The sequence below is a fragment of the Salvia splendens genome, chromosome 19 (genome assembly GCF_004379255.2).
Source record: "Salvia splendens isolate huo1 chromosome 19, SspV2, whole genome shotgun sequence".
NCBI classification, from domain to species: domain Eukaryota; kingdom Viridiplantae; phylum Streptophyta; class Magnoliopsida; order Lamiales; family Lamiaceae; genus Salvia; species Salvia splendens.
In genome coordinates, this window is record NC_056050.1 from 8,567,540 (window position 1) to 8,594,162 (window position 26,623).

At 39.4% G+C, this 26,623-nt stretch overlaps 1 protein-coding gene and 1 long non-coding RNA gene across 3 annotated transcripts; one reads left to right on the forward strand and one right to left on the reverse strand.

The window, feature by feature from the left end:
* The first annotated feature begins 724 nt into the window (after nucleotides 1–724).
* On the forward strand, nucleotides 725–3,912 carry LOC121780400. 2 transcript variants are annotated; one of them, XM_042177999.1, is made up of 2 exons: nucleotides 725–3,143; nucleotides 3,412–3,912. In XM_042177999.1, exon 1 carries the CDS (start codon nucleotides 1,512–1,514, stop codon nucleotides 3,129–3,131), a length of 1,620 nt encoding a protein of 539 aa, XP_042033933.1. In that variant the 5' UTR covers nucleotides 725–1,511; the 3' UTR covers nucleotides 3,132–3,143; nucleotides 3,412–3,912. The 2 variants fall into 2 exon arrangements, with proteins under 2 accessions (XP_042033933.1, XP_042033931.1); XM_042177997.1 differs by having other exon boundaries at nucleotides 725–3,139.
* A 17,430-nt stretch (nucleotides 3,913–21,342) lies between these two features.
* On the reverse strand, nucleotides 21,343–23,117 carry LOC121780109. The gene is made up of 2 exons (XR_006045977.1): nucleotides 21,661–23,117; nucleotides 21,343–21,572 (listed from the first exon to the last, which is right to left on the reverse strand). It is a non-coding gene; the product is annotated as an uncharacterized LOC121780109 (long non-coding RNA).
* Between the last annotated feature and the right edge of the window lie 3,506 nt (nucleotides 23,118–26,623).

Sequence of the window (26,623 nt, forward strand, 5' to 3'; positions counted from 1 at the left end):
TATAGATACTGTTGTGTTCCCGGGGCAAAGAAAAGTAGGTTGTGGGGCGGTTGTTCGAGATTCTGAAGGGATGGTGGTAGCGGCGATGTGCGGACAGGTGGGAAGTGTAGCTGACCCTTCTATGGCCGAGCTCCTTAGCTTGAGAGAGGTACTGAGTTGGGTCAAAAGAGAGGGATGGAAGGAGATGGAGTTTGAGATGGATGCCCAAACGGTAGTTCTCGCCGTGACAGGGGTACAGAAGGATGAATCCATCTTTGGGGCAGTGGTAGAAGATTGTTGTCAGCTTTTGAAAGAGGTATATGGATCATCTATGATGTTTGTAAGGCGATCAATGAATTAGGTTGCTCACACGCTTGCTCGGACATCGGGTTCTATAGTTGATAGCAAGTATTGGTTGAATTGCATTCCAATATTTATTCACAATGTAGTCGTAGTGGATTTAATTGAATAATATATTACATTTGGGGTAAAAAAAGGTCATTTTTTTTAAATTCACTTTTTCGGCTAAAACGAACAAATTCTAATTTATACTTTCATATTCTCCGGTGCTTAAATTTTCACTTATCGTTGGCGTTATGCATTTTATTACTCCCTCAGTCCGGTATTAGGAGTCTCATTTGAGTTCGGCACGTGTTTTAAGAAATATAAATAAAAGTGAGTGAGAAAAGATAGTGGAATGTGAGGCTCATTTTTTATATATTAGTTTTATAATAGAATGTGATGTGTACCTACCATTTATAATAAAAGTAAACCGGGACTCCTAATGGCGGACGAACTAAAATGGTAATCCGGGACTTCTAATGGCGGACGGATGGAGTAAATGAAAGATTCAAACCTACCATTCGATTGTAAGTACCAAACAAAAATCACCCAAGATCACTGCGCGAAAACGGATAATCATGCACGGTTGCTCAAAATTGAGAAAATGCATCACAAATTGTGTTTTTATCCGAAAAGTGGTTGAATTTTTTTTTACTCCATATAAATAATGGAGAAAACCAAAACTCCAATTTTTAAAAATAAATAGCAAATTATTTTATATTGCCTCCATCCCACTATAGTTGTATTCTATTTCTGGGTGGATCGTCTCACTATAGTTTAAATGATTTTTTAGCAAAAATAATGCATTCGAACTATCCTAATTTATTCTCTATTTTGTACCTTGTTTTTTTCTTATTTTCTAGATACTACTTTATTCTCTATCTACATGACTCACTTTATAGTAATTTATAGTAGAATGAGTACTATTTTATTTTATTCAGATTAATCCTAATAATTCCTTTTGAATCCAACTTTTCTTATTTACTATTCCAGCTGCAATTAATTAGTGCAATTAATTATTTGACTCTATAATTAGTTAGGTTATAAATGATTGGAGAATGTCAAACAACCTTTTTAATTTGTATTGTTCTCATTTCCAACGGTCACTAACAAAATAATGTGAAATTTAGTTTAAATAAAAAATTGCAGACACCGAAATCTGAGCTATGTCTGATGAGTGACAACTGAAAATGGAGGCCCAGAAAAATGCATTGAGCTTGAAGCGGAAGAAATGCGAGCAATCCAACACTAAAATCACCTCAAACTCATCTTCTTCTGCTGCTTCAGCTGGATCTCGAGATGGCCGTTTGAGATTTTTACTTTCTTCAAACACTTCTTCTGATGCTTCTTCTTCGAGGGCTCGTGTGGAGAGAAAGCCCTCATCTTTGCCCAAATTGGGAAGCAATTTCTCTGCGAAATCGTTCAGATCTAAAGAGAATGAGCTTCCCAGAAAGCCCTTTTCCGAGGCGCCGAAGAAGAAGAAGCAGCAGTTGTGTGTTGACGGGAGGGGAATTGGCAAAATTAAGACGAATCCCATGTCTAAAACAGCTCAAATGTTAATGCTTTATTGCGGTAGGGGGAATCAAGTGAAGGGTTCTGAAGAATTGGAGGGGAAGAAGTTGAGGAGTGAACCACAATTTTTGAGTTCAACTCCCCCACGTGTTCGACGAAATGCCGCATTGGAAAAATTGGATTCGGGAGCAGCTGAATGTGGCAATTGCAGCGCTACTACGCCTCCGGTGGAAGTCTCTGTGTCTCCTCAAATCCAATCCAAGATGTTCGTTTCGAAATCTTCTGCAACTCCGGTTTGCTACGGTGCAGGCCACCTTCTCTCTGGAGTCACTGATAAAAGGAAGTGCAGGCGAAGAGGGAGCTTGCGAGGAGGCTGTGAGAAGGTTACTCTCTTTGATGATGAGAATGTGGTTGATGATTTGCAGGATTCATTGATTCCTTTGCCTAGCGAGGCTTCGGTGCGCTGGCTGTCGTCGCCCTGCAAAGAGGGGGCCGAGGACCAGGGGCGTGATTCGGGGAATAAATTAGAAGATTGTGGTGATGATGCTCTTGCTCTTGATTTATCGTCTTCGCCTTCCACATTGTGTGAGTTAGAATGTGATGACAGTGACTTCAGAAGCAGTGAGATTTTTAAGCTTTCTCGTCGAAAAATTTCAGGAAATAACATGTGTGATCCTTTGTTAGCTGCTACTCCCAATTCAGTTTCGAACGATAATGGTTTCGGTTTAGGAGAGGGGAATAGTTCAGCAGTATCTTTAGGTTCATTAGGTAGTGGAAATTTGATTCAGACACCGGACTCTGAGTGTAGCTCGTATGAGTCTTTTAGAAGGTGGAATGTGGAGCTTGATTCAATAACAGAAACTCTAGATGCAGTGAGTTTATCTAGATGTGAGAGATTTGCATACGCAGGGATGGATTCATCTTCTCGTTCTACTGTTCCCGAGATAAATGTGCGTTCATGGGAGTCGAGCTCGACATTAGACAACTTGACACTCTCCCAGATGAGGATATCATGGAGGGATGAGGAGATTGATGCTTATGATCAGCAGCTGAAGCCATACCGACTGTCTCGTTCAGGAAGGGAAGAGAAAAATAAACGTAAAGAGAAAGATCCGTGGATGGATAATGATGTATCACCAATTCTTCTTGAGTATGAACCTTGCATTTCTACAGCACCTAATGGAAAAGCAACCGGAGATAGGCACGATGGTTGTGCTGAGTCGATATGCACCAACGCGGGTGACTTGGCTGTCTCTTGTGATTCGGATTGGGCAACTATCCAGAGTCGGGCCGTGTAGTGACAACTGTAAGTAAGTTAATTCTTTGCTTTAATTTTACCTTATGTTTTTTCCTACAGATTACGATATTGATGTATGTGACTTAAACTGTTTTGGCATTGAAAAATCACAATTTTTTGAAGGAATAATGCTAACACTTCTATTCATTGAAATGTCTAATCTGGATTGCATATCTTTGGCTTTTTAGTTTTTGTGAGTTAAGAGTGTGATTTGTTGTGAAATGTTAAGTAGATAACACATTTCTTATCTGATTAAAAACTTTGTATTGTTTCTATAACAGGACATGAGCCAAAGGCGATTTGACATCGTCTCTACTAAATTCAACATGTTCTTCGAGGCTGTGATCACAAGCTAGATGTGATGGCGATGAATGAAACCTCAATAGACAGTCCTTTGATGATCGGTGACACTGACACCCCGTAGTTCTATCTTCGTTTACATTTCCACTTGAAAGATGGAACTGCAACTTTAAGGTATACCATCGTTTAACTTAATCCCTTCGGTTGAACTGTAAATCGAACGTATATGAGCAATTATGTAGCAATAGTTGTTGCTATTTGAGCTATGTACTCGTTGAGGAGAGGCCCATTTTAGATTTATATAGTAGTGGTTTTAGCTATCTATTTACACCGGTGAGATATTGTTGTAGTAATACTATTTATTTTTCTTTCATTTGCCGGCAGAGGAAGTGTGTATTATGCTTGAACTTGTTGGAAAAATTGCACTTGTCCCAGTTCATTTATTCATTGAGATGCAAATGATCTTCAAATACATTTCTTGACTCTTCACTTTTTACTGTAATTCATTTAATCTTTGAGATGCAAATGATCTTGAAATACATCTGTTGAATCTTCACTTTTTTAGTGTTACACAATCGTCAAATTTTATTTTGTGGCGAATCAGTATGCACAAGCTCACATCAGCAACCTAATTGCTTGAAAAAATACTTGAAAAAACAAATCTCAAACTCAAAATTTGGCAAATCAAAATAGTCAGTTCTCCTATTAATATACAAATGTTTTTTCGCAGTGTCAAATTAGAGCAAATTCAAAATTTTGTTACCTATTCAGATACAGTCAAGCAACAACTCAAATATAGCTAAGAAAATAGTAGTACTTAATAATTTAAGGTTAATAACCATTAAATCATGAACTTTGGTTAAATTCTTGGCTTGTCACGAGAACTTTGAAATTGGAAGGTTTGTCCCTTGAACTTTAAAATTGGAATATCAAATCATAAACTTTCACCTTTTCTAAATTGTCCCACCCATGATCAAAATATGGTCTTTTTTAACGATATTCAAAATGACATGTTTAATTAAAACTAAAACTTTCTCAACATTTTAAAACGACAAGTCAAGCAAAAGAGGTCTGGGTGTGATGCCAACTCATAGAGCATTCATAATGGGGCGGACTCATAGCCTACCCTATACCAATTTATAGTCCTTCACGTCGGCATCATATAGTACTCATTCACGTGTAATTGGGCGTCCTATAGCCCGCTCTATCTTTTTGAACAACTATTTTGTATTTCTTCTAATTTTTTTTTGTTTTCGAATAAAATAAAATAGTGAAATATGCACAATCAATATGAAAATCTTCGTTTTATTAAAAATCTGAAAATGTACAAAGCGAAATAGTTAAAAAAACTACAATTTCGACGTTTACGTGACCAAATTTCTACGATGGGAAGTGAATTGGGAAAAGAGATTGGAAAGCGTGAGAAATGAAGATAAAATGTGGTGAATTTATAGAGTGGAAAATAAAAAAAATGAAAATCATAGTCCGAGCTATAATCTGGGTGCCCGCAATGGTGGACTATAGACCGGACTATACATAGGGTGCGTGTATGGGGCGAGGCCTAGGGCGGCCATCCGCAGTGGCGGACTATAGCTCGAACGATGCACAGTCCGAGCTATAGTCCGCCCCATTGTTGATACTCTTATACACTAATACGAAAAGTATGCAAAAATTAAACCCAAAGACTTTTAGCTACATATTCTCTATGAATACAATCTCGAATATTCACATCAAAATTATCAATAAATTTTTGTAATCCAGAATCGGCAAAAATCTCATTTTTATCAATTTCTTCCGATCAACTATTGATGGAGTACGTACTAAACAAGCCCAACAGCAGTAAAGCCCAAGACAGAGTATCAGTTCGGCATGACTAAAGAGTATCAGTCCGGCATGACTAAAGAGTTCAGTTCGGCACAACCAAAGAGTTCGGCCCCAGCCTACAGCTCGGTGAAAGCCAACTCATCAAGCTCTGCTCTCAGGTCGGCATCAAGCTCTACTCTCAGATCGGCAAAAGCTGCTCGGCAATAATTCAGCAGTTCGGTCTCAGTATTCGACCGAACTAGGAGATAGTGGGCTCATGCAAGATTTCCACCTCCACTACACCGACGATCTATTTAGTGGTGTCAAGCAGTCATTAACTCATGCAGGATAGTGGACCCATGCAAGGTCGCCACGATCTCCACGACATCCACTACCTAATAAATGCTGCATGCCACGATCTTGGTTCACTGTATAAATAGAACCTAGGTCAGATAGATAGTTTCTTCTGTAAAATTCTAAAAAGCTCTCTAGAGAGAATATCATAAAGCAGGCCAGTGCTGTAAGCTGTAATTCGCAGATCAAGCAATACAAACCTGCCCCCTTTTCTCCCCGTGGACGTAGATTTACATCAGTAAATCGAACCACGTAAAATCCCTGTGTTGATCTTCATTTATTTCCTGCATTTACAAACATCAAAAATTCGCCGATTCATCACTGGCGCCGTCTGTGGGAAACAGAGAACAAAATTTGTGATAAAGCGAATTTTTGACCCTTTTCCACCCCAAAAAATGCATACCAGATCACATAACACTCATAATACCGTTCGTGATAACCGTGAGGAAGCTAGTCCAGCTCGCAGGTCTGAAAAACGGCCTCGGGAGACATCTACCTCCGGTTCTCACGAAGAAGGAGCAAGCCACTCCAGGAGTCATCGCACCGAGTCTTCCCAGCAGCCCAATTTAAATGAAGCTGTCAAGCTGTTCTTGGCCGAGAAGCAGGAGGAGTTCTTAACCTTCCTGCAGAAGAGCCAACAGCCGGAGAAGACAACGGCGGATTCTCCCTCCTCATCCAGACATGAAAGTCACTACCGCAGTAGTGACGTGTCTTCCAGGAGAAAGAATCCTCAACCTCAACATGCTCCTGCTCCTCCTCGGTACCGGAACCACAGGAGAACTCCGTCTCCTCCGTACCGAAGAGATGTCGGGTTCGCCATGTACGGAGCATTAAAGACTCCGTTCTCGGACGACATCACCCGAACTCCTTTGCCGCGGAACTACCGGACACCGTCAATGACTTATGACGGGCTAGAGGATCCTCATGACTTCTTGGGACGCTATCAATATAATATGGCGAACCAGGGTCTCAATGAGGTCCATATGTGCAAACTGTTCCCCGAGCTGCTCATCGGGAACGCCAGAAGGTGGTTCGACAGCCTTCCTCGAGGCAGCATTAGATCCTACCGAGATCTAATGGATGCTTTCCACAGGAGGTTCTTTCAGAAAGCAGAAGCCCGGATCACTTCGGCTCAGCTGCTTTCTATACGTCAAGGTCGCGACGAAAAGATCAGCGACTTCCTGACGAGATTCCATAAAGAATGCCTACAAGTAGATAATCTCAATGATCTACTTGTCATTTCGGCATTCCAAAATGGAATCCTGCCCGGAGCTCTCTACAGAAAGCTCGTGGAGTGCGGTCCGCAAACAGCTCAAGAAATGTGGGACATTGCGGACCAGTTTTCCCGTGCGGATGAGGCAGACCGTCGAAAACGGTCTTTAGACAGCTCATCCCGAGGAGACGAAAAGAAGCCCGATCATAGCGATCAGAGGCTTCCTCGCCGAACTCCTTTTGAAAGAATTCAAAGGGCACCGGTACAAGGCAGATTGGGACCACGTCTCAACCCCGAGAAGCCGCCCGCTCAGTTCGTACCGCTGAACAAGTCAAGAGCGGAAATTTTCGAACTACATTCCGATATGTTCGAAAGACCAAAGCGGATGACGAAATCAGCCGCGCGGCGACCTCAGGATCAATATTGCTCTTTCCATCACACCCACGGTCACGATACCGAGGAGTGCCGAGATTTGGCTGCAGGTATTGATGTTCTTGTGAAAACAGGAACGTTAAAAAAATACCAAAGCAAGCAGCCGAAAAAGAACAAAAAGCAGAGAGGTGCGAACTGCAATCCTCAGGATCCGAAAAGGCATGAGGATCCCGAAGACGACGACGAGCCGCAATATGATGGAGTAATCCTGACTATTGATGCTCTCCCTGCCGGGAAGACTAAGTCGTCCCTAAAAGCAGAACGCAGAGGTTCCAATCAAGAGGAACCAACACATAAAAGGCTGAAGAAAGACGAAGTGATTACATTTTCAGATGCCGATCCCGTCCCAGCCATCTCTCCTCACCAAGACGCTATTGTCATTCAAGCCGGGGTGGCAAACAAACTAGTCCACAGAGTATTTGTGGATACAGGAGCGTCAGTCAGCATTCTTTTTAAAGAATGTTTCGATAAAATGGAAGTGGATCCAGCTCGGCTCAGTCCGGCTCCACTTCCTCTGAAAAGTTTCGCCCAGGAGGACACCCGCCCTGAAGGTATTATCAGCCTTCCGATCACGGTGGGAAAAGCGCCTACAAGCTCCAATACGATGATCGAGTTCTTTGTGGTGAAAGCTCGGTCTCCGTACAACGTCATCCTGGGGAGGGACTGGCTCAACACAGTTCGGGCCGTTTGCTCTACTTATCACCTCACCATCAAGATCCCCACTAAAGGTGGGATAGCGGTCATCCGAGGTGATCAAAAGAGAGCAAAAGAATGTCTGCAGATTGCGCTTAAAAGTGCCGAGCAATCAGTTCGGCACCATCAAGCATAGCAATCACAGCAACCGGAGCCGAACTCGATGACAGTTCAGCTGTACGAAGACGATCCATCCAGAACGGTTAAGATCGGCTTCGCGGGAACACCTCTACTTCGGGAAAAAACCATCCAGCTCCTCAAGGAGTATAAAGACGTCTTTGCATGGTCTCCGTTGGACATGACCGGAGTGCCCCCCGAGGTAATCACTCATCGGTTAAATATTGATCCTTCGGTCCGGCCGATAAAACAGAAGCAAAGACTCTTTGCGGCAGAACGAAGTCAAGTCATCCATGATGAAGTCCGTCAATTATTGAAGGCGGATGTGTTATTCGAAGTGAAGTATCCTTCATGGGTGGCCAATCCTGTCATGATCAAGAAAAAGGAAGGAGGATGGCGGATGTGCATAGATTTCACCGATCTAAACAAGCACTGTCCTAAAGATTGCTATCCCCTTCCGAGTATAGATAAAAAAGTAGAAGCTTTGATCGGCTTCGAAATTTTCTGTTTTCTTGATTTATACAAAGGATATCACCAAGTATTGATGGATGAGAGTGACGCTCCGAAAACAGCTTTCATTACCGATTTCGGCATTTTCGCTTATAAAAAGATGCCATTCGGTTTAAAGAATGCCGGAGCCACTTATCAAAGGATGGTAGACAAGCTTTTTCGGCACCTAATCGGGAAACAGGTTGAAGTGTATGTCGACGACATAGTTGTCAAAAGCAAAAGCACTTCGGAGTACGAAGACAACCTCAAATCCACTCTCAACGTGCTCCGAAAAGCCAACCTCAAACTCAACCCCCAAAAATGTACCTTTTTGGTAGATTCGGGAAAGTTTCTGGGTTGTTGGGTTTCAAAGGACGGACTCAAGGCAAATCCCTCAAAAGTTCAAGTCGTTCAGCACATGGCAATGCCGAAGTCCATACATGACGTGCAAAGGCTAACCGGATGTCTAGCCGCACTGAATCGATTCCTTTCCCAAGCAGCCGAAAAGCAACTGCCATTCTTCAAGGTGTTGAAAAAGGCACCAAAGTTCGAGTGGGGAGCCGAGCAGAAAAAGGCCTTTGACGAGCTCAAAAGTTATCTAGCCGAGCTTCCTATTCTCTCTGCTCCAACCGAAGCCGAAGTAATATTCTTATACTTAGCGGCATCAGATCAAACCATCAGCGCGGTGCTTGTACGAGAAGAAGGCCTAAAGCAGCTTCCCATCTACTTTACAAGCCGAGCATTAAGAGGTCCAGAAACAAGGTATCAACCTCTGGAAAAAATTGCTCTGGCGTTAGTAAATGCAGCAAGGAGACTGCGGCCATACTTCTATGCTCACAAGGTATGCGTCTTAACCGATCTGCCTCTTCGGCAAGTTTTGACCAAGCCAGAAGCATCAGGCAGAATCGCCAAATGGGCCATAGAGCTGGGAGAACACTCAATCGAGTACCTACCTCGGAAAGCCATCAAGGGACAAGCCTTGGCAGATTTTCTTACAGAGGCCAAGTTCGATCAAGCAATCCCTGTCATTGCCGAACAGAAAAAGTCTGCCAATACCGAACTAGCACAGCCCTTGAAATCCGAAGTAGAGCCGCCAGACTGCTGGAGCGGATTCGTAGATGGAGCTTCAAACAAGATGGGAAGTGGAGCTGGTATTTTACTCGTCGCTCCCGACGGACACGAGGTAACCTACTCACTTCGGTTCCTATTCCCCACTACTAATAATGAAGCCGAGTACGAAGCCCTCCTTGCCGGACTCCAGTTAGCGCAAAGTCTGCTCGTCAAATCTCTCAAAGTCCATTGTGATTCACAAGTCATAGTAAATCACATGTTGAGTACAAGTGAAGCTCGTGACGAGAGAATGAAGAAGTATTTGGACAAAGCGCAAAGCATCAGCCGAAGTTTCTCCTATTTTCGGATAATCCGCGTTCCCAGAGCGGAAAATAGCCGAGCAGATACCTTAAGTAAGTTGGCCTCAGATCCGAGCTCAAAGGCGGAAGAATTAATGCATCGAAGCATTGATGAAGCCGAGGTGCATTCAGTATCCAGCTCGCCGAACTGGATGACGCCGATCTTGCAGTATCTGGATCAAGGACAATTGCCCGAGGATAAGAGAGAAGCTCGGAAGATCACGTGCCGAGCACTTCGGTACGAACTTCATGAAGGAGTCCTCTTTAGAAAGTCTTACCTCCAGCCGTTATTGCGGTGCGTAGGACCAGAAGAGACGGACTACATCCTCAGAGAAGTTCATGAAGGATCGTGCGGCAGCCACATCGGAGCTAGAGCTTTAGCTAAAAAAGTTCTAAGATGGGGATATTATTGGCCAACCTTGGTACAAGAAGCAGTGCAGCTCGTCAAGACCTGCCCGAAGTGCCAAATCCATGCAAATATCCCAAGGATGCCGCAAACCGATCTATCCACTATGCAGAGCCCTTGGCCTTTCATGCAATGGGGCATAGACATAGTGGGACCACTTCCTCAAGCTCCTCGGCAAATGAAATTCCTAATCGTTGCCGTGGACTACTTTACGAAGTGGGTGGAAGCTGAACCATTAGCTACGATAACGAGTTCGAAGGCATTGGATTTCGTCTGGAAGAACATAGTGTGCCGATTTGGCATACCCCACATCCTCATCTCGGATAACGGGACTCAGTTCACCGACAAGACGTTCAAGAATTGGTGCCAAGAGCTGAATATTCAACAGCGGTTCACTTCGGTCTCTCATCCACAAGCAAACGGACAAACGGAGGTAACAAATCGTATCCTGGTGAAAGGGTTAAAAGCTCGGTTAGAACAAGCCAAAGGACAATGGATAGAAAATCTCCCTCAAGTCCTATGGTCCTACCGAACTACACCCACAACCTCCAACGGTGAAACTCCGTACAGTCTTGTGTACGGCACTGAAGCCGTAATTCCGGTGGAGATCGGCATGCCCAGTCCTCGAACTCTAAATTTCTCAGCAGAAATGAATGACGACGGACTGAAAGCTGAGCTAGATCTCGCCGAAGAAAGAAGAGAATTGGCATGCATAAAAGCAGCCAAGTACAAGGAGCAAGTAGCCCGGTATTACAACCAAAGGGTGAAGAAGCTGCAATTTCAAGTGGGAGATCTCGTCTTGAGAAACAACGAAGTAAGCCGAGCAGAAAAGCTGGGCAAGCTCGAACCCACATGGGAAGGTCCGTATCGGGTGTCAGAAGTCCTCGGCAAAGGGTCTTACAAATTGGCTCACATGTCAGGAGAACAGGTACCCCGAACATGGCACATTTCCAACCTCAAAAAGTTCCATTTGTAAGAGACAGTCCGGTCAGTCTGTCTTGTGTCTAGTTCGGTCCTAAGGTTATGTGCGTTTTTTGTCTCTGTGCTTTATTTGGCTTACTTGGTCTTTTTTTGTCTCTGTGCGTTTTTGTCTGTCTGTTTCGTCTGTCTCTGTGCGTGTCGTCTCTTACAAATGTTACTGAGGCATCTTGTTCTTCGAAGGCTGATCCCCTTCTTAGAACATATACAAGCTAAACGATTGTGAGTCAAAGCTTCTACAGAAGATACAAGACTACAATTCAGCTTAAACAAGCAGTTCGTCCGAAACGAGCTGCAACAAGCCAACGATTGTAAGTCAAAGCTTCTACAGAAGATACAAGACCACAATTCAGCTTAAACAAGCAGTTCGTCTGAAACGAGCTGCAACAAGCCCACGATTGTGCGTCAAAGCTTCTACAGAAGATACAAGACTACAATTCAGCTTAAACAAGCAGTTCGTCCGAAACGAGCTGCAACAAGCCAACGATTGTAAGTCAAAGCTTCTACAGAAGATACAAGACCACAATTCAGCTTAAACAAGCAGTTCGTCTGAAACGAGCTGCAACAAGCCCACGATTGTGCGTCAAAGCTTCTAAAGAGGATACAAGACCACAATTCAGCTTAAACAAGCACTTCGTCTGAAACGAACTGCAACAAAAGTCCAATTCTCGCGATAAAACTTGCCTGAATTAGGACTAGGGAAAGTCCGATCCACGCGATAAAACTCGCCGAATTAGGACAAGGGAAAGTCCGATCCCCAAATTAGGACAAGGGAAAGTCCGATCCCCAAATTAGGACAACGGAAAGTTCGATCCGAGCGATAAAACTCGCCAAATTAGGACACAAACCAAGTCCGGTCAAAGAAGAGTTCACTTCATGAGACCGTGGACAAACATCAACTTACCCCATACTTTTATCCAGAATGCCGAAGTGATTCACTTCTCTTTTCGGGGGGGGTAGTGATGGAGTACGTACTAAACAAGCCCAACAGCAGTAAAGCCCAAGACAGAGTATCAGTTCGGCATGACTAAAGAGTATCAGTCCGGCATGACTAAAGAGTTCAGTTCGGCACAACCAAAGAGTTCGGCCCCAGCCTACAGCTCGGTGAAAGCCAACTCATCAAGCTCTGCTCTCAGGTCGGCATCAAGCTCTACTCTCAGATCGGCAAAAGCTGCTCGGCAATAATTCAGCAGTTCGGTCTCAGTATTCGACCGAACTAGGAGATAGTGGGCTCATGCAAGATTTCCACCTCCACTACACCGACGATCTATTTAGTGGTGTCAAGCAGTCATTAACTCATGCAGGATAGTGGACCCATGCAAGGTCGCCACGATCTCCACGACATCCACTACCTAATAAATGCTGCATGCCACGATCTTGGTTCACTGTATAAATAGAACCTAGGTCAGATAGATAGTTTCTTCTGTAAAATTCTAAAAAGCTCTCTAGAGAGAATATCATAAAGCAGGCCAGTGCTGTAAGCTGTAATTCGCAGATCAAGCAATACAAACCTGCCCCCTTTTCTCCCCGTGGACGTAGATTTACATCAGTAAATCGAACCACGTAAAATCCCTGTGTTGATCTTCATTTATTTCCTGCATTTACAAACATCAAAAATTCGCCGATTCATCAACTATCATATTATTTCTAATCGTCGTGGCGAGATCAACGGTAGCATTAGAAGAACCATGGGATCTTTTTGAAAAATACATTTCCATTGATTTAAAAGTTGACAAGAATCCAACATTAAAAGGGTGGGGGGGGGGAATATTCTAGAAGTATGTTCGAGAGCAATTACTGTAACAATGCAAACAATCAAAAGAATAAAGATTATGTAATAAAATTAAACAAATAGAATTAAATACATAATAATATCAACTAAGTTAAAGAAAATTATAATCGTTTAATATCTGAAATATTTGTGCCTTATTGATACAGCAGCAGGCCAAAATTGGAAGAATACAGTTTAGGAATAGAATCAAATATGTTCATTGAAAATGGGCAACTAGGATTTAAATGGGCTATGGCACAACGTTAATTAATGATTATTTACATAGTACCGTATCATGATGTATGCTTTGAATTTGTTGGCATATCAATGTGTAGTGCTAATTGTTATGAATTCTTGTATTTGAGCGTAGCGAAAATTACAGACAAGAATAACAGATCTATATTCATAATCATATTGCAAGTTGAGCACGTAATACACAACGGCACTAAATATTACTTGTTGTTGTGTTTTCTTCTACGATTGTGTCCTGCAAGTTGAATCCACTACTATCGAGGTCCACGTGTATTCTGATCCGATGCAGGAACAATTCCTCGGTACAATCGCTCTATAGAGAAAGCTAGGAATTCTCTACAAAGCTTTACATATTTTCTCTCTAATGTTACGATATTTCTCATCTCCCCACAATGGAGAATAAATAACCATTATATAGACAAAGAGTCATTAGGGTTTCATGATTGTTGGGCTTATGGACTAATTATAATTGTAGCCCAACTATAATTATTTAATCCATATTAATCTAATCTAGCTCATATCCTTTCAATCTCCCACTTGGACTAGCATTAGATATAATACGCAGTTCCAACTTTGTACCCTTGAGCGGATCAAATTACACTTATAGTGTGACCCTTTAGGCCCTCATTATCGACGACTATCTAATCGAAGTCTGCACAAAACTCCTAGACTGCGTTGGCAGCGTAGCTCGATATATGAAGGACGTTTACGTGAATTCGGTAAACAAGCCTTTACACAAAGTTTATAGTAATATCCTTTCATTCACGAACCACCTGATTGAGCCTAAGATTTGTCATGTGTCATCCAAATAGCTCAATCACTTTATCTCATCTTTATTAAATGATCCATTCGATCATATTCAATTACTTTAATTGAATATATCTTTGCATTGGCCAATGACTTAATGGTCAAGTAATATAGAGAATTTGAGTGTTCTCTCGAAATTCTAATCGAAGAATGAATCTCATTCTTGGCTCAACTACCATTTCCATTTATCTTATGATGTACCCAACACAAGTCCGTGTCTTAATCCTCCGAGGGGAGGCAAAGCGTTTTACAAGGTCAAAGCACACCACTCAATAAACAAAATGTGTAATGACCTCAGATCCAAGGACTATTACATACTTCATGTACTAATAAACTGTAGACACTCAACAAAACAGTTTAATAGTAGGGTATACCAATACTCTCCAAAGTATACCATGTGTCCATCACGAGTATCTAATATCTCATAGTTGTGAGAACAACTACATTCTCGAAGAATGTGATGCAAACCACATGCTAACCTATAACATATCACCAATATCTCATTCTTGATGATCATTGGTTAGGGCTATTTTAGAATTATACTATATCATTAATGTCTCACACCATTAACGACAATCACAATTCAAGGGAACAAATATTTAGACTAAAATCAAACATTTAAAACAATTATTCCAATAAGTGCACAAAACCCATAGGAAATAAAATTTTCATATAATGTGATCAAGTAATATTGTCTCAACACAAAATGTTTCTAAGACATATAAAACTGTAACTCCCACTGATTCAAAGCCATCTACCAACATGCATAACACCTAAGCTCTCAAAGTGCTTGTTGTGTTTTGCTATACATAACGGTTTGGTGAAAGGATCAGCCAAGTTATCATCAGTGGGTACTCTTTCTAATTTTATGTCGCCTCTTTCAATTATTTCTCTGATCAGATGATATCTTCTGGGAACATGCTTGTTCCTGTTCGTAGCTCTGGGTTCTTTTGCTTGCGCAACAGCACCAGTGTTGTCACAATACAAAGGTATTGCACTATTGGCACTCGGAATGACACCCAGTTTTTTAACGAACTCTAACAAAGCAACAGCTTCTTTGGCAGCTTCAGATGCAGCAATATACTCGGCTTCGGTGGTGGAATCGGCAGTTATACCTTGTTTGGAACTATTCCAACTCACTGCTCCACCATTGAGGACAAAAACATATCCAGACTGAGACTTATAGTCGTCATGGTCTGTTTGGAAACTAGCATCAGTGTACCCAGTAACTGATAACTCTGGTTGTCCACCATAGACTAAGAAATATTCTTTAGTCCTTCTAAGGTACTTAAGAATAGTCTTAACAGTTTTCCAATGTTCCTCACCAGGAATTTGCTGAAATCTGCCTGTCATGCTAAGCGCATAGGCCACATCTGGCCTAGTAGATATCATGGCATACATAATAGATCCTATCGCCGAAGCATACGGGATCCTTTTCATGTTGTCTCTTTCTTTGTCGTTAGAAGGACAATCCTTCTTTGACAATACAATGCTATGTCCCATAGGAAGAAAACCTTTCTTAGAATTCTCCATTGAGAAGCGCCTTAGCAACTTGTCTATGTAAGTGGATTGTGATAATCCCAACATCCTATTCGGTCTATCTCGATAAATCTTGATTCCAAGGATGTAGGAAGCATCACCCAGATCCTTCATCATAAAGGAACTAGACAACCATTCTTTCACGGATTGCATCATGGAACGATCGCTTCCCATAATCAAGATGTCATCAACATATATGATGAGGAAGACAACGTTTCCATTCTCGCGTTTACTATAAACACATGGGTCCTCTTTGCTTCTGACAAAACCAAACGATTTGATTGTTCTGTCAAAACAAATATTCCAACTCCTCGAAGCTTGCTTAAGTCCATAGATGGACTTCTTTAGCTTGCACACTGCATTCGGCCTTTCTTTCGATACAAAACCTTCTGGCTGTGTCATATAGACATCGCCTTCTAATTCTCCATTGAGAAATGCGATTTTGACATCCATTTGCCAAATGTCGAAATTGTAGTATGCAGCAATTGCAAGTAATATCCTAATGGACTTGATCTTAGCAACTGGCGAAAAGGTTTCATCATAGTCAATGCCTTCGCGCTGACTATAACCCTTTGCCACCAACCTAGCCTTATATGTTTGTACTTTGCCATCTGCATCTCTCTTCTTTTTGAAGATCCATTTGCAACCTATGGGGTAAACCCCATCTGGCAAGTCAACTAGTTCCCAGACTAAGTTGAAGTACATCGAGTCCATTTCAGATATCAAGGCTTCAAGCCACTTCTCTCGATCGGTGTCCGACACCGCCTCGGTATAGGTCTTAGGCTCATCATCATCTAAATCAACTTCATCATCTTGGTTCTCAACCATTAGATTCAGTCTCTCGGGTGCACGACGAATCCTTCTACGCCTATTGAGTTGGTTTTCTTCTGGCTCGGGCTGTTCATTCTGATTGTGAGTAGGCCCAGGAATATCACTATGATCTTCTTGAGGTAGAGGTGATGCAACTATTGTATCATCTTGTATTTGATGCATCTCATTGTCTTGAGGAGGTTCTTCGAGAGTCCCTCTAAGGTCTCCTCTAATAGTATTTTCCCCTCCCAATAGATCATCAAAAACTCCCACTGAGTTATTGTTCAAATCATTTGACAATACATCATCCTCATTGTTAACTTGTGGTTCTTAAATTTCTTCAAGATCTACTGTACTTTGACCTTGTTCCTTGCAGACATAACTGTCTTCAAGGAACGTCACATTCCTTGATGTTATCACCTTGATATTTTCAGGACAGTAGAAATCGTATCCCCTAGTTTGTTTAGGATATCCCACAAAGTAACACTTCTCACTTTTAGATTCCAACTTATCAGTCATTTGTTTCTTAACAAAAGCTGGACAACCCCAGGTCCGCATATAGTTAAGACAAGGCTTTTTGCCATACCATAACTCATATGGGGTTTTCTCAACTGATTTAGATGGAACTCTATTCAGAATGTAAATAGCAGTCAATAAAGCATGACCTCAGAGAAATAAAGGAAGACTAGCTAAACTCATCATGGATCGAACCATATCTAATAATGTTCGGTTTCTCATTTCAGATACTCCATTCATTTGTGGTGTACCAGGAGGTGTCCAGTCCGACTGAATTCCATGTGATTTCAAGTAATCAAGAAATTCTCGGCTCAAGTATTCCCCTCCTCGATCTGATCGAAAAGTTTTTATACTTTTCCCAAGTTGTTTCTCAACTTCACACTTAAACTCTATAAATTTCTCAAAGGCCTCAGATTTGTGTTTCATAAGATACACATATCCATACCTTGTCAAATCATCAGTGAAAGTAATGAAGTACGAATAACCACCTTTTGCTTGAGTTGGAAACGGTCCGCACACATCTGTGTGGATCAACTCTAGCACATCATTAGCACGCACCCCTTTCCCAGAAAGTGGCTTATTAGTCATTTTTCCTTTGAGACAGAATTCACAAGCACCATATGATTCAAAATCAAATGAATTTAGATAGTCTAACTTTCTCAATCTCGCTATCATTTTCTCATTGATATGACAAAGTCTACTATGCCAAAGATAAGTAGCATTATCCGTATTACATAGCTTAAGTCTTTTATTTTGCACATTGAGAATATCCTGTTTGCATTCAAGCATATATAATTCATTCTCTAAAGAGGCATTTCCATAAAACAATCCATTATTAGAAAACAAGCACCTGCTGTTTGCAAAATGGAAGGAAAAACCTTCGATGTCCAACATCGGAATGGAAATAATATTCTTTGAAATAACTGGAACAAAATAACAAATATGTAAATCAAGTCTATGTCCCGAGGGAAGATCTAATCTATAAGTTCCCACGCGTTCGGCAGCAACTTTTGCTCCATTTCCAACACGTAGGTCTACTTCCCCAGGCCTCACTTTCCTACTGTCAATTAAACCTTGCACATTATTACAAATGTGTGAACCACAAGCGGTATCCAATACCCAGGATTGTGGGTTATTCATAGACATATTTATCTCAATGACAAACATAGCTGAGCTCCCACTCATTGCACCTTGTGCCTTGAGTTTTGGGCAGTCTCTCTGCCACTCCGTGAAATTTGACCTAGTCAATTTGTTTGTTTCCATCATACACTCATAAGATAAGTTTGACATATTATCTGAACAGAAAATAAAACGAAAAGCAAATTAGAAAAGCATACAAAGATCACAATCGCATCACTAATCAAACAAGGGTTTATTGTATTGATTAGCTCCCACTAATTTTAACATATATTATGTACCCCAAACATAAAATACGAATTTATATCTAATATAAATTTTAGTGGTCCAAGATCCAAGTCTATATTATTGCAGCCTCTGCGAGGGCTGATGACTACAATAATATCATCAGGTAGGCCTCCAAGCCAATTGTAAAAACAATTTTACAATTCTTGGTTTATTAATCTAATTAATATACGTCCATAAATTATTCTGGTTGCGAGGGCTACTCAAAATAATTTAAGCAAGTCAACCCCATCACACGATGCCAACCATGCATCTATGAATGAGCCTAAACCTTGTAGATTTAGAGTAAACGCGAGGGCGTAAAACTCGTGGTCGAAAAGGCTAGGAGCATCAAACAATTGTGATGGACGACGCGTTTGTTTCAAAACGAGACTTATATTTTGTGGGGAATAATTTTGTGATACTAATTGTCAATTTAATATCTAATATTAAAATCTTAAACAATTACTGGGCGCCGCCTACCCAGACATAGTATAACACGGACTACAAATACTGGGCGCCGCCTACCCAGACATAGTATAACATGGACTACACATACTGGGCGCCGCCTACCCAGACAATAAAACGGTCTCTAACTACTATAGTTAAAATAAATAAGCATAAAATCAAATAGCATGCTTATCACATAAGATATCAAATAATGCTCAACAAATAAAATCAAATTTTATTCTCTAATTAAATATGGATTTAATTATATTAATTCTAAATTAATATAATTATGCATATTTAATACTAATTCTAAATTAATATTGTGCTGTGGAGTATATATTATCATTTCCAGATGATAATTATGTCCCAATTTGTTAATCTAATTAACGAAATTAATCCAATCTATATTAATTCTAAATTAATAAATTTGTAAATCAAGTAATAACTCCAAATCATCATCAAGCACATATATTATTTATTATTCTAAAAATAATAATATTAACAAATTCTAGCTCATTAATCCATTAATCCAATTAATAAATTTATTATCTAATCTATATCAATTCCAAACTAATATAAACAGATATTTAATATTAATTCTTAAAACAATATTAAAACAGATTTACTATTATTATTCCAAATAATGATAGTAAGTAATAATTTATTGGCTTGATTAATATTATTGATTCTAAATTATCATGATCACATATTTAATATTAATTCTAAATTAATATTAATAATATATTTATTATTATTAGTATCCAGTAACCTATTGATGAATTCAAATAATAATATATATTATAATAATTGTACCATAATCCTAGTGAAGCGCATGAATCGTCACTGCAACGACACGACACTTACGCAATATCATTATTTAAAATAATAACAATGAATCATAATCTATTAATCATCATTCGTTGAGTTAATCGTCACAATTACAAATCTTCCAAGATCACACAAAAAAAATTCTATTGTTCTTGGATTTGTCGGCAGAAGCTTTTCTTTTCCTGCTTGTTGCTTTCGATTAAGAATTCTCTTTCTGCTTACTAGTACATGCCTCAATGATGTACAATAGGAATTCAAAATTAATGACTTCCAGCATAAAACTAAAACGCATCGCAACTTCCAAATATTGCATAACTGTACTGCTCTATTGTATTAATCAGTAATTGCGTCATATGTTGCACTAATTTTCGAAAGAATTTTGAAATCCAATTTTAGAATTTTGATTTCCAAAATCATCCACAAATTAATTAGGAAACAAAATTAATTATGAATCGAGCCTCGAGCTTTGATACCACTGTTAGGAATTCTTGTATTCATCTAATGAGCGCAGCGGAAATTGCAGACAAGAATAACAGATCTAGATTCATAATCATATTGCAAGTTGAGCACGTAATACACAACGGCACTAAATCTTACTTGTTGTTGTGTTTTCTTCTACGATTGTGTCCTGCAAGTTGAATCCACTACTATCGAGGTCCACGTGTATTCTGATCCGATGCAGGAACAATTCCTCGGTACAATCGCTCTATAGAGAAAGCTAGGAATTCTCTACAAAGCTTTACGTATTTTCTCTCTAATGTTACGATATTTCTCATCTCCCCACAATGGAGAATAAATAACCATTATATAGACAAAGAGTCATTAGGGTTTCATGATTGTTGGGCTTATGGACTAATTATAATTGTAGCCAAACTATAATTATTTAATTCATATTAATCTAATCTAGCCCATATCCATTCATGATTGTTAGGCTTATGGACTAATTATAATCGGAAGAATACAGTTTAGGAATAGAATCAAATATGTTCATTGAAAATGGGCAACTAGGATTTATATGGGCTATGGCACAACGTTAATTAATGATTATTTACATAGTACCGTATCATGATGTATGCTTTGAATTTGTTGGCATATCAATGTGTAGTGCTAATTATACAGATTTCTGATATGTAAGTAACTGTAGTCACATTAATTCAAATGTATAATGAGTATAATGATTTGTGTTCATTAATCATTATAATATTGATTAAAGACCTTCAAAATTAAAGTATTCATTAAATTCCACTTAAAATTGCACAAACTGGAAAAATCATATCCCTCAGCCCCATTCAAAATAGCCACATTTTCTAATGGCACGAAATATTAGTTGGAGTTATTGAGTAGAACGAAATAAAGTGAAAAAGATTGTTAAATATTTTAATAAAAATAAGGAAGAAGGGAGGTTTATTCTAAAAGTAGAAATGAAATGATTATCTTAATTGTGCAAAAAAAAATGTCCACTACATAAGAAGGTTGTTGGTGCCATTTTGGGGTGTCAACATGAGCCACGACAATGTCTTAGGTTGTGTCTCCTGACTGTGAGCCCAAATAGAATGTGATCATGGCCCGTGGGTTTAGATCTCTATTGTGGCCACCAACGTGATGATTTATTCTAGCTTCTTTTTTTTTTAAATAATACGTTCGTTCACAAAAAATTAGTTTTAGTATTGGATAATACCAGTTGTAACGTAAAATTAGTAAAGTTGTAACAACCGGAAAAAAAAAAAAAAGAAAAAAAAATTTAAAATAATCTAACTTGGTCACCAAGTTAGTAAATTAATATATAAAAAAAAATCTAAGATATTTTCCTCCAAACCGCCATCCCTCTCTATTAAATCTTCTCCTCAGTCTATTCTTCTCTCTTTTTACGTTCTCTGCAGCAAGGAAAAAAAAAACACATCATGCTCGAATTCAATTCAAGAAACCCAGAGCTCAATCAATTGAATTACAAGTAATCCATACTCCTCCGTTAATAGCACAATTTCGCACTCCTTTTGGAAATCAAATATGTAAAATTTTGACAGAAACTGAATCTGCAAAATCCAGTGGGCTACTCCTTTCGGTCCTACAATTTCACAATCGATATCGGATTATCGAGGTAAAATCCTTTCCCAATTTCGAGTTTCAATCATCAGTTTATGCATAAACATACCATCATCCGAACTAATCGCATAACTCAAGCAATTAACACAATTGAACACTCCCACGATTAATTCGAAATGCGAAAGAACTTGGTAAAGGGAACTTATCTTTCGGGGCTGAACGGGTTAGTTTCGGGACGTTTCGGGGCTGTTCGGAGTTGCTCGGAACTGCGCGGTGTCGGTTCGGGGTGGACTCGGAGTCAATCGGAAGCTGACCGGCAGGCTGGGACAGCAGCGGCTACAGCAGCGCCTCCCGGCAGCTGCGTCGCGTCTCCCGGCAGCAAAAGCAGCATCTCCCGGCGGCGACGGAGCAGCGACAGCAGGCGCCTGACTCAGCGCTGCTGCTCGGCTTCGGTGACTCCACGGCGGCGAATCTGGAGAGAAAGAGCGGGGCGGCGGCGGCGTGAGAAAGAGGGAGAGAGAGAGAGAGAGATGAGGGGGGGAAGGGAACACCGCCGGAGACGGAGACGGAGACGGAGATGGAGACGGAGGAGGAGGAGGCGCTGGTGGGGTGGTTGGTCGACGGAAAGAAGAGAGATTTTTCCCTAATTTTTGTGCAAATTGGGGAAGGAGATTAAATAGTGTAGGTAGAGAGAGAAACCGAGGGTGGAAGGAGTACATCATACATGAGTTAATTAAAATTAGAATTTGGGGGCTGCACTTTTGTTGATTTATCTATTGGGCATGCAACTATGAAAATCAAGCCCAACTGCTCCTAATTAAATTGGAGCTACAAGGCATAGGGAATAAGAGGCCCATTTCGAAATTTAATGACTGGGCTTAAATTAAATGGTTTTTAAATGGAGGGAAGCCCAATTTTGAAATTGACTTATATTTTGGGCCTCCCTCTTTAAATTTGGAGTTGGACCCTAAATTAATTTGGAGAAAATAAAGATTGGGCCTCTCTTGGAGTTATAGTAGTTGGGCTTCTTAATTTAATTAGAGGAATAAGTTGGGCTAAGTAAATAATTAATTTGATTCTTGGGCTGATATTTTATCGTGGGGAATTATCTAATTAGCTTCCTGCTCCCGAATAATTTGAAGTATGAATAATTTATCCCAAGCCCGGAAAACATATAATTTTTCATAACAAAGGGAAATACTTGCCATAATTTAATTGTGCACTTTTATAATTTTTGGGTTTTTAATTCGATATCGTGAAGGGAAACACGAGGAGCCAACGGAGGAATTATGGGCGTAAGCGACCGACCGGCATCGCCCCGCGACGCCTCGGGCGGCCGCTAAGGAAATGGAAAGAAAGAGGGAGACGAAGTTCTCAAGTCACAGAAATAATTAAGTTTAATAAATAAGTGCTATTAATTAAATTTCCCAATTTAATTAATATGCAAGTTTCTAAAATTTTCTAACGGTGAACAAATGATAAAAGAAATAAAGTAGGGGCATGTATTCCTATAAGTATGTGAATTTCTCGAGTCTTATTAGTACGTTGTTTGTTTTCAAAAGGCTATCTCCGTGAGTTAAGGGTGGAGTCAGGAAAATTCAAGTTAGAGAAACTAAACGATCAAGGTGAGCTTTCTTATACTAAAAATACAAATCGTATTTTTATGAAAACATGAACACATGTTTGTGATTTTTTTAAAGATGTTGTCTTGTCATAAATGTTTTGTGTATGATGCCTATCTGTTTGGCTAAGGCCAAATGAATTATGAATGATGATATAAGTCGAATTCGGGTCCCAGTGAGGGTGGTGTCCCCGCTCGGACTAGTGTACACAAGCTACCTCTGTCATGATGGGCAGAGCAGGTGACCGAGGAAGGTGGCCACCTTCCCGGCACAAGGATACCTCTGACATGTTGGGCAGAGAAGGTGACCGTGGAAGGTGGCCACCTTCCCGGCACATGTATGTAAGGTGACCGTGTGAGAACACCATCTCAACGGCACAATGTGATCAGATATGGCTAAGTACATGATAAAGGGACTGCAGTCCAATGTGATATGTTTAGTAAGCTCGGGTCTTTTCAACAACACCCCGAGTGTTACTGTGATGATGGCTTGACAATATTTTCAAATGTATATGTGTAATTTTCGGCAATGTGTTCACTGAGTACTTTTTGTACTCAGCCCTGCATATATTTCTAAATGTGCAGGTTGAGCAGCGAAGTGGTGGAGGAAGTGCTATTGAAACAAGACATTTAATTCAGTCAGATTTTGACTCTCGGAGGTTCATGTCTTCATACATGGAACCGCGTTCATTTGCTTCCGTTGTGCATCTTAAAAGACTCAAGTCTATTTTGTTCAAAACTCTGATTTTATTTCGAGCTATTCCCATTTGTTTGGAGCTATGGTCGAGTTTTGATGTTTTTCCCCTTTCTTCCCCGCTTCTTTAACCCTCCCCTAGTCGCGATCAACCGTGTTTTCTATCCTTAGAAAATGCGGTCGTGACAAAAGTAAAACTAGTAAAGTAAGAGAGATAAAGAGAAAAGTTGGCTGATGTATAATTAGTAGTAGAAAGTAAGGTCTACTTCATTATAAAAAAAATTCTTCTAAAATAGATAGAGATTAATTTTTATGGACACCTCGATAAGAAAAAGTAAGACTATTTTTCTGTGAATGTAATAATATTAGTATCTTTTTTTTTTCTAGGTACTGAGCAATCTTTTAAACTAACTTGATATAGAAACTCATACTTTTTGTGGTTGTTCGATTTGTTAGACAAAAAGATGTAGTCTATGATTGAGTTATGAGATTATTTTAATTGGAGGGGGTAGTTATGGCAAATTATCATATGACTATCCATCTAGGATTGAGTTGTAAGATTTAACCGTAGGAACCAAACACAATACAAATTTAATCACGATATATAATCTTGCAAACCAGACAACTCCCTAATAAATAATAAGGGCATTCATATCAGTCCAGAGCCCTTGTCCTAGCGGTAAGGAGCTTAGACATTATTGCATAATGTGCCGAGTTCGTGCTCTCTTGACATCATATATATAGTATAGGAGTTTATTTGTAATTTCCTTCCCTTATATAGGAGTTAATTTAAAAAAAAATAAAAATAAGGGCATCCATATCTTGTGTCGGAGATATGTACTTAAGTTGCCTGAATATTTATCCATTTTCTATATCTATGTGTACTTAAAATGATTTAATACTTTTACATTTATTATTTTTATTTAAATTAAGATTTTATGAATAAAAGAAAAATAATTTCATTAAATAACTAAAGTTACATAATTTAAAATTATGCACTTCAATTTTATAAAATACTAAAAAATAAAGAAAGACTCAGTAATTTAAATAAGAAAATTGCATAATTAAAATTTGAAGCTACAATTCCACTTCTAGAAGAAGGTTGCTCCCAAATTAGTGCACAACGCTGTCGCGAAGAGAGATGGGAGAGAGACGATATGATATTGTGACTTGCTTTTTCTTTTGATTCGCATATATATAGGATCCGTGTTTTTCTCTTCTAACCTAAGAATTGAAAGTCGTGGAATCACATTTTTTTTGGTTTAATATGTGGAATTGAAATGGTGTAATTAGGAAATTTGGGATTAGAATTCCATTCCAATTCTATATTTCTTTTGTGATTCCAAACACTAGGATCGGCTGAAGTCTCCAATTCCAATTCCAATTCCATTGTCTGAATTCCACGTTCCCAAGCGTCGCCTAAGAAACTTTAGATGTTAGCAAATCACTAATAGTAAACACTGCAACTTATTTGAGCTCCAATGCTAAGATATGGCTAGTATTCTGTAGGACATTTTAGATGTTATCAGATCACTACAAATAAACGTTATCAACTTATTTGAGCTCCAATGCTCGGAATGGCAAATCAAAACTTAATTTTAATGAAAGATAATTACTTTGTTTGGCACAATATCTTGAGTTTGAGTTCACACCAATACGCAATAAAAACGTGAAAACTAAACTAGCTTGAGGTCGACTCATCGTATATTCATTTAAAATAATTTTCAAGCAATTTAAGTGAAATATATCAACAGATACATTTCTCAATTTTTTTCCTATTAATGTGAATTTCGTGTTGGCAGCGATGAGCACGTAGCTACGTCCATGGCATGCAATTTTTATTGACTTCAAAATTTTAAAAACTGAAAAGAAAGAAAAATCAATCTCTTTTGTAGAAAAGAGGAAACAGCCGAATTTCCAGACTTTATGAAAATTCCAAATTTAATAATCCTCGTCTCATAAAAGTAGATTAAGAGTATTTCTTTTTAGGCACATAATTTTATATAATACTAGTATTATTTTGCGCAGAGAGAATAAATAACAAATAGTGAAATTATTTATTTTTAGAAATGTATCACTTTGTGAAGAAATAATTAGGGATTTGAAGAATGGTGTAATATTATTGCTTAATGATATGTGCAGAGATTACAACTCTTATAGGTAAGATTACAATTTACATATGGTAACTAGTATCTCCTAATTTAGGGATATGATCAATTAGAGATCAACTAGGAATCAATTTACATTAATTCCTTGATTTCTTTCCAACACTCCCCCTCAAGTTAAGCAACGGGATTCCCGATACTTAACTTGCTTAGTACTTCTCTGAATGACTTTGCGTTCACAGCATTGGTTAGGATATCTGCCAGTTGATCTTCTGATCTTACATATGGGAAATCAACAATCTTGGCTTCAAGCTTTTCTTTGATGAAGTGTCTGTCGACCTCCACATGTTTAGTTCTATCATGCTGAACCGGATTTTCAGAGATGCTAATTGCAGTCTTGTTATCACAGAACAACCTGCATGGTTTAGACATTGTAAGGTTAAGCTCCGTCATGAGTCTTCT

What these genes read in the sequence shown, in the direction of transcription:
- LOC121780400 (XM_042177999.1), top strand. Translation starts at nt 1,512, where the DNA reads ATGGAGGCCCAGAAAAATGCATTGAGCTTGAAGCGGAAGAAATGCGAG.